The 12,301-nt window shown below is 34.3% G+C and overlaps 1 protein-coding gene across 3 annotated transcripts in view; it reads left to right on the forward strand.

Moving 5' to 3' along the window:
- The window catches only part of LOC118183160 (coiled-coil domain-containing protein 186-like), a 77,742-nt gene that overhangs the window by 62,955 nt on the left and 2,486 nt on the right, over nt 1-12,301 (forward strand). For all 3 annotated transcript variants that reach the window (XM_035352606.2, XM_035352618.2, XM_035352611.2), the window contains 3 exons: nt 584-668; nt 989-1,068; nt 2,463-2,669. In XM_035352606.2, coding sequence (XP_035208497.1) covers nt 584-668; nt 989-1,068; nt 2,463-2,669 — 372 coding nt within the window. The remainder of the gene's footprint in view (nt 1-583; nt 669-988; nt 1,069-2,462; nt 2,670-12,301) is intronic.

Here is a 12,301-nt window from a genome sequence, read left to right on the forward strand (position 1 = left end):
AGCCCCCTGTACCTGGTCTGTGAAACCCTATGATGCACGGGGAGCCAGCTCGTTCAACAACAAACGATATCAGCCACCGGTGTGGTCGTGCCCCAATCCAGGACACATTTATTAGGTAAAAGAAATTTAATACAATTAAAGATAATTAACAGTTTAATTAATTAAGCTCCAGGAATACCAGGTCCGGGCTCCGAGTAACAAAAACGTTAGTAAAACTAAACAGAACAAAATACGACCGATGAGAACACTTCTCAACGGACCTTTAGACATCACAAAAAGCGAAATTATAAAATAATAATAATAAATATGTTAAAAACTAAAAAACTAAAGACAGCACAGAAGCAAACATAAAACACGAAATCTTGATCCTCGCTCAAGTATGAATTCTAAGTTGCAACAATCCCAATATCGGTTCCATGAGAATTAGTAAGAGTCATGACTGCTTTGGCAAATTCGACACTTGTGTAATCCGAAACAAATCTGTAAGTTGTTTACTTCCATATTTTGGGGGAGGTATGTTATGTATTCATTTCAGACACTTCATAAATTAAAATTTTAAGTATTTTTGTAATTTTTTGGTTAGACATTGGAATTTGAAGCTACTCGAAAAGAACATGAAGAAGAAGTACTACTACTTGCTCGAAAACTTGCTGAACAAACAAAGAATGGTAATATGCATTTACTTCCTTAATCACGACAACATTTTCTTTTGTGATTCTAAATATTATTGCATTTAAATAACTAATAATGCCATCAATTAAAACTCTAGGTATGTTTGTGTTATGTTTAAATTGTGCATTGATATGTTATAAGTTGTTTCTTTGTGTAATGAGGAATTTCATGCTAACATTACACATTTAAATGGTACTGTGTTGAAAGTTTAAGTCTTTGATTTTGCTTAAGGTATAAATTTTAAACTGTTTAAAAAGATCATCTGCTGTTATTAAATGGTAAGCATAAATTTTAACATTCCATGTGTGTTTTACAGTTGGAAATTTGAATACAAGACTAGATGAGGCTGAGAACGAGAACAGAGTTTTGAAAAGAAGGCATATTACTAGTATAAAGGTAAATAAAATTGTTTTCAGCAAATTGTTTTATTAGTAGGCTTTGTTATTTTAAAGATTTGTAAAAGTTAAATGTTCAGTGCTTGAGCTGTGTTATTTGTGGAACAAATTAGTATTTTTAATTCTGCTATCAAGTAGTTGATTACTTATACATCTTATAGTATGTATTATTATGTGTAGTATGTCATATTAGCTTTTGGTTAAAATTAGCATCATAAAACTATCACTAAAATTATTATTAGTATTTCTCAAATTAAGATCACCTATTAGTTATGTAATAAAATAATATCTTAGTTTCTACTATTTTTCATCTGATTTTGATGGTCTGTAATTCTGTAGGACAATTAAGATTTATTAATTATGGAAAAAAATCTGTCTCAAAACAGAGGTGTTAGCAAACATGCTCAAACCATACTCAAGAGACACCCCATGATGCCAGCCTGTTCCTCTTCCAATAACTAAACTCATGGTAACTGCAATTTTTTTGGTATCTTAGCCAGTTGAACAGTGGTGTGCCACCCACAGATGATTAATGTAATACTTTGAATAGAGGTAAATACAATATGATAGAAATAACTCTGCAGTAGCTGTCCTGAAAGATGAAGTAGGGCAAATGAGTTGAAATTATTTCTCATGCATTCATTCTCTTTTGTCATCATTATTTCCTTCATAGCCATGGGCTCTGTCAGGCATGTTTTCTAGTGGTGGTCTTATATTCTGTATTGACAGAACCTCATTAAAAAGTGTTTTTGTTTCTAAAATTTTTTTTGCATTGTTATTATTTAGTTATTTGTTGATAATTTTCTTTGAATTTCCTCATGTTATTGTCTTTTGTTATGCCCTGTGATGTGTAAAAGTTCTAGGAATTCAAGTGAATACATTTCTTTTTATGAATTTTTCTTTTTTGTTTAAATTTTGGATATGGTGTAATTTCCTTCAAGTGATTTTTCTTGTTAGTTTACTATAAAATAGTAACTTTATATGTGTTCCTACCCTGTTGCAGTAATCAGTTTAACTGTATCTTAATAAATGTGATTACTAATACTCTGCTGCTTAATTAAATAACATTTATTTAAAAAGAATATTTTAAAATTTTCATTTAATTATTTCTCATGTTCATGTATAACATAGTATCGTTGAGCATTAAGTGAAACTTTTGTTAACTTGATTTTAAAACCCAAGCCAGATGCTTTAAACTGGTTGAAATGTAAGTTTAAGAATTTTTAATAAGTTTTCTGAAAAACTCTTAAGAAAAATGTTAAGAATATTTATGGAGCATTTTAACAAATCAAGTAATGGAAAAATATTCCTTACTTATATTAACACTGCTTTATTACTTAGTCTTACAATAATTTAGAATGTACTATTTTATTAGTTCGTCTGTTTTCCTCTTAGGAACTTTCACGTGAGTTATATCAGTGTAAAAAAAGATTAGAAAATTATGAGTCTAGCAATTGTATTCGATCTGATTCTGCCAGTTTGGGTTCAAGAACAAGCTCTACTGCATCTCTTGATATGGCTTCACATGAAAACAAAAGAAATTTTTCACCAGTTTCTCCATCTGTAACTTTCAGTAATACCAAAGGAACATCTGATAATCAAGTAAATATTTGTTACTTGTCAAGTTATATTTATGTCATTTCTGGTGAAATATGGAGAATGAATAAAAGAAATTCCAAACTGTTGCAATTTGCCATGAAAGCTTTTTTTCAGTATCCTTATGTAAATTACATTGCAGAAGTCTTATTTCTATCAAATTATGGAATGGCATTAAGCATAAATGTAAATGCAGAGTTGCACTGTATGCCTTTTGCTGCTGAGTTCATTAAAATTATTAAACTATAAAAATGTTTTATACAATAATTGATTTCATGAAACTAAATTTGGGACTGGATTTTGATTTACTGTGGAAAGGTAAAATTGACATTATGAAAATTTTTTTAAGATCAGTTCTCAGCAGAGCTCTTCAGCTGCACAAATATATCTGTGGTTTCTCTCATGTTTATCAGAAGCACAAACCTCCCTGTTCTAAAACATCCTTTACGGAAGTTTTTAAAGTAACTAATATATTAGAGATGAATAGTCAGCTAGCTGTGTGCCCAATTACTTCTTAAATTTCGATGGCCTGAAAATTTAATGAGATTCAGAAATTATTTGCAACATGTTATGTGTGTTGCTTTATTTAAAACCATGGTATGATTTATTTTTTATTGTAAGAGTTTAATCAAACTGCTGTTACTTGCACATAATTGCAGCATTTTGAAACAAAACAAAAACTGAAAACGAAATGAAAGTGACCCTTCTCTAGATTTTCAGTATTATAAAATTACAGATTAGAAAACTTCAAAGTTCACTGCCATGAAAGCAAACTATTGTAGACAAGTTACCTGTCTGTAACTGACTTTGTAAATTTAAAAATGTTTAGAAACACACTGGGACTGAAAGTTGAACCATTTCACTTTATTAATTATGATTTTATAGTGTAATAAATTTCAGGAATGCATTGGAGAAAGTGCTTAAGAAGCCTTCTGAAAGATTTATATTTATGTTGTATTTAAAAAAAAAATTAGAGTTCCTCCCTATATAATTTGTATGTTATAGTGTTGTGTTATACAATTGGGTAGTAATTTTATCTCAGGGTAAAATATAAAACTCAGAGGATGATGAGTGAAAGTCTGTATGGCTGCCACAACTTGATTAACACTGCTAATTTCATAATTTCAGTGTCAAAGATTTTACTAACATTTTTATGTGATGTGTATTGGAAATGAAGCAATAACCCATATAGCTAGTACAAAATTTAATTTACATCCTGTTATATGCCATGGGCACGAAGGCTTTATTTTTAACACCTTAGGTTGTAGGGATCTATTTCCAGTTACAGAAGTGTTTTAAACGAAGGAAAATATTGATGCTCTGGTATTTTTATATGTAAAAAATTTAATTTTTAAAAATTATCTCCATCCTGATTGTTGTATTTAGTAAAATATATATTCATTATGAAAAAGATATAAAACTGACTCCTATATAGCGGAAAAGGACTGGTATATTTAATTTTCAAGCATTCATATTCAGGGGTTGTGCACAAATTGCTGCATAAAATATTTGCATTTGTAAGTAATCAAAAATGAAGTATCAGTTTTAAAAAAACGTTTCCTGTATTAATATATGAAGTGATGAAAGTTTATTGGAAATGTTAATATGTTAGTTGAGAATAAAATTATTATAATGGATGTTATGAAGATCAGTGAAGTACGAGTTCAGTTAATAAAAGAATTGTGTAATATTTTTTCCTGTTATTAAATAACCTAATTTTAGTTTAATGAGGGCTTGATGATAATCTGTTAATCTGTTTTTATGATTGTATTTCATTTGATTTTTAAATTGAATTGTTATATTGTCATAATTGTCATTGAACTAAAGGTAGGGCTGTTAATTTTTGAGGATAGGTGTCAGGTATTTTTGCAAACATGTTTAAGCAGGCAGGCAAAAATAGTGTAACATCTCTGTTATTTTATACAGTTTGATCCTTTCAAGTAAAAAATTTTGGGGAAGTTACGGAAACCAACATTTTCTCATAAATGTTTGTGGTGCTGTGGTCTTTTGCATGAAAGTTATGTCAGAGAGCTACATAATGAACTTCATTATCCCAAATGTATGAAGTCATGTTTATGTATATTGTGCTGTCCAGTGTTTTTAAAATGTCTATGTTGTTTTTCTAATTTCAGTTTTCTTTTCTCCTGCTGTTTCATATGCATACAGCAGGAGAACTACATGATATTCTGAAGTTACTTAATGTCATTTCACACTAATTATATGTAGGGCATTTCACACTAAATTAGTGATACTGGAAATGTTTGCTCTTGATCTTTTTCTACCTTGCATAGTTTTCTGAGTAGGGTCACTAGTTATTATCACTAATAGCTATAATAGTATATTATTAGATATAACAGTTTATTAAATTGTTAGTTGATGTGTACTGAAAATTAACTTTTTTAAGTAATTATATATCTGGAGTAATGCTAAACCCAAATGTAATGTAATAAATTTTCCTGTAAAATATTTATATCCTTAAAATTTTAATTAGGATGCTTGTGTGAAGAAATTTGCATGTACATTGTTGTTCTTAACTCAACTTAAGAATAAAACATTTCAGGACTGCTATTGAAAAATTGAAATCAATGTAGGAAAATTATTGTAAAATGAACCATCAGCCACCCATGGTTTTCACATAAAAAGTAATTAAGTTTCTCATGCACACATATTGTGGAAGCTGAGATATGAAGATCACTTTTTAAATCAGTCAGTCCATTAGATATGAATTCAATCATCAGATAATTTTTTTTCTGGTGCAAGTTATGATTATACATATCTGTAATGGTATTTGCTAAAATTTTACATGTACCGTTAATGCATCATGTTGCTAATGTATATCATCCACCAGCGGCCGAGTGATAAAATGGCTGAACACTGATAGTTCAGTCTAAGGTTTGGATACTGCGATCTGGCTGGGTGCATGGGTGTTTTCATTATTTTTCCCATGTGTAACATTTATTCAAACCAGTTTCTCATGAAAGTCCTCTACGAAGGCATCTCTTTTCCTTAGGCAGATAGCATTTTGTGTAAAATTTTTTATGAATGAGTATGAGGTACGGGTGAGTAATGCGTGCATACAAAGGTATAGATAACCTTACCTAGAAAATTAGCAATCGAAATTAAGATAGGCATATAACATTAAGAATGAGATTTAATAAGGAGAGGTAATATAGATACATAATAATGGCTTAAGGAAGTGTACTGTTCCAACACACATACAAAGTTTACATGTCACGTTGAACGCACAAGACTGGAGTACTTTCACAGACGCACACAGACTTTAGTCATTACTCAGAACTGCTGGGCAAAAGTGTTCTCTTCCCATCAGCCTGTAGGGTTGCCAAACAAGTTTACTGTTTTTGTTTGCTGTTTTGCCAATTGGCACTTTTCTCCAGAGTTTTTGAGTCTGTATCGCTCTTTGGCACTGCCAGTACATACTCCATCCCCAGTGTCAACGAAATGTGACATACCAATGCGAAAGTTGGATTAATCGTCCAGAACGGGTGATACAAATGTCCGAAGGTTTTTTTACGGTCTTGGGAACAATTTGGGAAGAGTCCATGGTTAGAAAAGCAGGTTTCAGTCTATCTATGGAGATTGTTTGCTTAGTCCCTTTTATTTTGATATCAAACGTTTTGATACAAATGTATACAAACGGTGATACAAATGTCCGAAGGTTCTTTTACGGTCTTGGGAACAACTTGGGAAGAGTCCATGGTTAGAAAAGCAGAACGTCCAGAACGGGTGATACAAATGTCCGAAGGTTCTTTTACGGTCTTGGGAACAACTTGGGAAGAGTCCATGGTTAGAAAAGCAGGTTTCAGTCTATCTATGGAGATTGTTTGCTTAGTCCCTTTTATTTTGATATCAAACGTTTTGATACAAATGTATACAAACGGTGATACAAATGTCCGAAGGTTCTTTTACGGTCTTGGGAACAACTTGGGAAGAGTCCATGGTTAGAAAAGCAGGTTTCAGTCTATCTATGGAGATTGTTTGCTTAGTCCCTTTTATTTTGATATCAAACGTTTTGATACAAATGTATACAAACGGTGATACAAATGTCCGAAGGTTCTTTTACGGTCTTGGGAACAACTTGGGAAGAGTCCATGGTTAGAAAAGCAGAACGTCCAGAACGGGTGATACAAATGTCCGAAGGTTCTTTTACAGTCTTGGGAACAACTTGGGAAGAGTCCATGGTTAGAAAAGCAGGTTTCAGTCTATCTATGGAGATTGTTTGCTTAGTCCCTTTTATTTTGATATCAAACGTTTTGATACAAATGTATACAAACGGTGATACAAATGTCCGAAGGTTCTTTTACGGTCTTGGGAACAACTTGGGAAGAGTCCATGGTTAGAAAAGCAGGTTTCAGTCTATCTATTGAGATTGTTTGCTTAGTCCCTTTTATTTTGATATCAAACGTTTTTGATATTGTTTGCTTAGTCCCTTTTATTTTGATATCAAACGTCCAGAATGGGTGATACAAATGTCCGAAGGTTCTTTTACGGTCTTGGGAACAACTTGGGAAGAGTCCATGGTTAGAAAAGCAGGTTTCAGTCTATCTATGGAGATTGTTTGCTTAGTCCCTTTTATTTTGATATCAAACGTTTTGATACAAATGTATACAAACGGTGATACAAATGTCCGAAGGTTCTTTTACGGTCTTGGGAACAACTTGGGAAGAGTCCATGGTTAGAAAAGCAGAACGTCCAGAACAAGTGATACAAATGTCCGAAAGTTCTTTTACGGTCTTGGGAACAACTTGGGAAGAGTCCATGGTTAGAAAAGCAGGTTTCAGTCTATCTATGGAGATTGTTTGCTTAGTCCCTTTTATTTTAATATCAAACGTTTTGATACAAATGTATACAAACGGTGATACAAATGTTCGAAGGTTCTTTTACGGTCTTGGGAACAACTTGGGAAGAGTCCATGGTTAGAAAAGCAGGTTTCAGTCTATCTATGGAGATTGTTTGCTTAGTCCCTTTTATTTTGATATCAAACGTTTTTGATATTGTTTGCTTAGACCCTTTTATTTTGATATCAAACGTCCAGAACGGGTGATGCAAATGTCCGAAGGTTCTTTTACGGTCTTGGGAACAACTCGGGAAGAGTCCATGGTTAGAAAAGCAGGTTTCAGTCTATCTGTGGAGATTGTTTGCTTAGTCCCTTTTATTTTGATATCAAACATTTTGATACAAATGTATACAAACGGTGATACAAATGTCCGAAGGTTCTTTTACGGTCTTGGGAACAACTTGGGAAGAGTCCATGGTTAGAAAAGCAGAACGTCCAGAACGGGTGATACAAATGTCCGAAGGTTCTTTTACGGTCTTGGGAACAACTTGGGAAGAGTCCATGGTTAGAAAAGCAGGTTTCAGTCTATCTATGGAGATTGTTTGCTTAGTCCCTTTTAATTTGATATCAAACGTTTTGATACAAATGTATACAAACGGTGATACAAATGTCCGAAGGTTCTTTTACGGTCTTGGGAACAACTTGGGAAGAGTCCATGGTTAGAAAAGCAAGTTTCAGTCTATCTATGGAGATTGTTTGCTTAGTCCCTTTTATTTTGATATCAAACGTTTTGATACAAATGTATACAAACGGTGATACAAATGTCCGAAGGTTCTTTTACGGTCTTGGGAACAACTTGGGAAGAGTCCATGGTTAGAAAAGCAGAACGTCCAGAACGGGTGATACAAATGTCCGAAGGTTCTTTTACGGTCTTGGGAACAACTTGGGAAGAGTCCATGGTTAGAAAAGCAGGTTTCAGTCTATCTATGGAGATTGTTTGCTTAGTCCCTTTTATTTTGATATCAAACGTTTTGATACAAATGTATACAAACGGTGATACAAATGTCCGAAGGTTCTTTTACGGTCTTGGGAACAACTTGGGAAGAGTCCATGGTTAGAAAAGCAGGTTTCAGTCTATCTATGGAGATTGTTTGCTTAGTCCCTTTTATTTTGATATCAAACGTTTTATCTCATCTTTGTAGCACTTTAAATGGTCCATCATAAGGAGCTTGCAGTGGTTTTCGAATTCCGTCGTGTCGAACAAACACATGCGTGGACTCGTGAAGCCGTGGATGGACGAAACAAGTTTGCTGATCGTGGGTAGAAGTCGTGGTCGGGTGGACACTGGCAAAATGGGATTTTAAATCCTCCACAAACTCTTTGGGGGACATGTCCATAGGTGTCGAATTGAAAAATTCTCCTGGGAGACGAATAGTCTTTCCATACATAAGTTCAGAAGTGGTTGCTCCTATGTCTTCCTTGAGAGCAGAGCAGAAACCCATCAGAAGCGTTGGAAGACCCGCCACCCAGTTACTGGTATCATAAGCTTTTAAGGCAGCTTTCGAAGGATGGTGGAATTCCTCGATAAGTCCATTCGCCTGTGGGTGAATTGTGATAACTCCATATGTGGGTCCATAGGAGACGTCCTGATCCTCTTGATTCCCAACAGTTGGAAAAGTGCTCAAAATAAGCCGCTTTCAAACTGTCGCCCTTGGTCAGTAGTAATAACAGCTGGACAACCAAATCGAGTAAGTCAGTGGTCATAGAAAGCTTGTGCTACTGTGCATGCCATTATGTCTGGTATGGGTACTTCTTCGGGCCATTTAGTAAACCTATCTTAGTTAAACAGTTATAATTATTTTGAGAAGGACATAGCGGACCAACATGGTCAAGGTGGACATGATCAAAGCTCTGTGATTGGTCTGGAAACTTCATTAATGGGGTTCTAGTATGTCTGCTTACTTTTGCTTTCTGGCGTGGAATGCACTGTCGTGCCCATTGTGCGCAATCTTTATGGATGGAAGACCAAACAAACCGATAACATATTAACTTTGTTGATGCACGAATGCCGGGATGAGACAAATTGTGCAATATAGCAATGCCTGGGGAATGTAAGGGCGGACGGTATCTGTTGACAAATCGCAATGTATCGGTAAACTACAATTAGGTAAGGTAACATTTTTGATTTGTAGAACTTTTGAATCTTTAAGTAAAGTTTGTAATTCTGGATCAGTTTGTTGCATTTTAGCAATTTCCTCATAGTCGATAGGGTTAGGCATGCTTATCGCTTCTATGTGCGAAAATGCATCTGTGGCAATATTCCCCGAACCTTTTATATGGTATATTTCAGTGGTGAATTGTGAGATAAATAACTGCCTAGCCTGACGAGGTGAACACTTATCCAAACGCTGTCAGAATGCATACATAAGCAGTTTATGATCAGTGATTAAAGAAAAGTTCCATACTTCCAACATATGCTTAAAATGCCTAATAGCAGCATAAGCTGCCAATAGCTCTCAATCATATGCACTATAGTTCCTTTCTGCTTGATGCAAGAGGCTGTAAGTTTCCGTCAACTATTTGTGATAGCGTTCCACCTATCGCGAAGTCTGACGCATCAATCTCTAAAATCAACTGGTCATCTTTCTTCGGGTGTGCTAAAAGAACTGCATTCCCTATTAACTGTTTACACTTTTGAAATTCATTCCACGCTTCCTCAGACAAATTCAGGCCTGTCTTATCATTTCTCTTAGCCCCTTTTAAAAGGAAGTTAAATGTATTTGATTCTGGGCTACGTTGGGTAAAAATCGACGGTAAAAATTTAAATGTCCTAAAAATCTTTTAACATTTTAGGAAGTGGGTAGTTAAATATCAGTTCAACATTGTTCCTCAGAGGCTTGGTACCATCTTTATTAATTAAATGCCCTAAGAAAGATATTTCGGGGATGCTACAATCACATTTCGAAGCGTTAATTGTCAATCCATATCAAGTTAATCTTTCAAAAACAGTATGTAAGTGAGATTTATAATCTTCTCTGTATCGCTAAATATCAAAATATCATCTAATTAGACATAGCAAATTTTAGATCTCCAAGAATTTCATTCATAAACCAGTGAAAGGTTTGAGCTGCTTAGCACATTCCAAAATTTAAAAACGGAAATTCAAAAAGACCAAATGGGGTGCAAACTGCAGTTTTCGGTATATGATCCATATGAACTAGTATATGATGATATCTATTTTTGAAAAAAATTTCTTTCCGCTAAGTGTATTATTAAAATCTTGTAAATGCGAGATAGGATATCTATCGACTTCGGTGTACACGTTTAATTTTGGTAGTCTTCTACTGGCCATATTATATCGCCCAAACTTTTAGAAACTACCTGAAGAGGTGATGATGATGCCAATTTTGCTGGTTTACAAATACCTTGATCCATCATAAATTGAAATTCTTTTTTTTACTGCTTCGTATAACTTAGGGCTAAACCTATGCATTTTACTGTGCACACCGTTTGTTTCAATGTAATGAACTGTACTATGCTTTACTCTGCCCAAATCAGATTTTAACTTCAGTAAATCCGGAAAGTCTTTCAAGATTCTGTGATACGGTGAATCACCCGATATTAGCTTTACCGAAAAATAATTTTCAGAATCGGAAAAGAACCAATTCAAGTTAATTTCATAGTGTTATTGATAAGCCTACCTCGTTTTAATTCGATTAAAAGATCAAAATGTCTTAAAAGCTCAACTCCTGTTATAGGCACTGGTCCATTGGCGATTAAAAACTTCCAAGAAAAGTTCCATCTAAGTCCTAAATTCACATTTGACAATTTTGTTTCATACATAGAAATTCTGGAATTATTTACAGCAAATAATTGTAGCAAATCAGGATGCATTTTCTTAAACTTAGAAGTCGGTGGCACATATGAAACATCCGAGCCCGAATCAATAAAAATTTTTTAATTTAATCTGTTATCGTAAACATGTAAACGACATGAATGCGCGACTACCGACGAGTTTCGATCGACAGACGCTACTACTAGTTTTCCTGGGCCGTAGAATTCTGAGAAAACGAACAAGGTGCTCAACATTTTCGTGCATTATTACCAAATTGTGAATGAAAATAACGATTGTTAACGCGATCTCAAGAATGCCCACGTAAAAAACTACGTCGTCTGTTGTGTGGATCCTGGAGGAAATTTATTCCTCGTTTTTGTTTTTTCGCTGGATAGTCGCTTGACTTGTTTATTTAGGGTGGAGATTTCACTCCTTAAGGCCTTAAGCTCCTCAAGGGGACCACTAGAATCGTTCGGCTCGCTGGGGGAACTTGCCGAAGCTGCCTGGACAGCGAACATGCTATTGTTCGTTGGCATGCACACTTCAGCTATCTTGTCAGCCATTTGTGGTAAATTATCTAAGGACTCAGAACTTATTGATAAAATTGCATGCGCCTAGGAAGGTTACCTTTGCAGCCATAATGATTTTAAAAATTCGTCAGTATTACATTTTCCACCCAATTCTCTCATTTTTCTCAATAAGTGAGATAGTTTGTCATCCCCTAAATGCAAGTCAGAAGTAAGTCTGCGTATTTGTTCATTTTCTGAATCCAAAATTCCGCTATTAACCTAGCTTTTAGGGCATTATATTTTCCCGTCGGGGGGGGGGGATTAAATAAAATATCTGATACTGCGGAAAGAGTTTCAGGGTCTATAGAATAAATCACGTGGTTATATTTCGTAATATCGTTACTAATCTTTGCTAGAGCAAAAGTTACTTTCAACTTGAATAAACCAAAGTTTAACATTATTTTTCCATAAAAGGGGAATTTTAACCACCACATGTGAG

This window comes from Stegodyphus dumicola, chromosome X1 (genome assembly GCF_044657685.1).
Source record: "Stegodyphus dumicola isolate Sdum_Otavi_A_Nest chromosome X1, ASM4465768v1".
Classification (NCBI taxonomy): Eukaryota; Metazoa; Arthropoda; class Arachnida; order Araneae; family Eresidae; genus Stegodyphus; species Stegodyphus dumicola.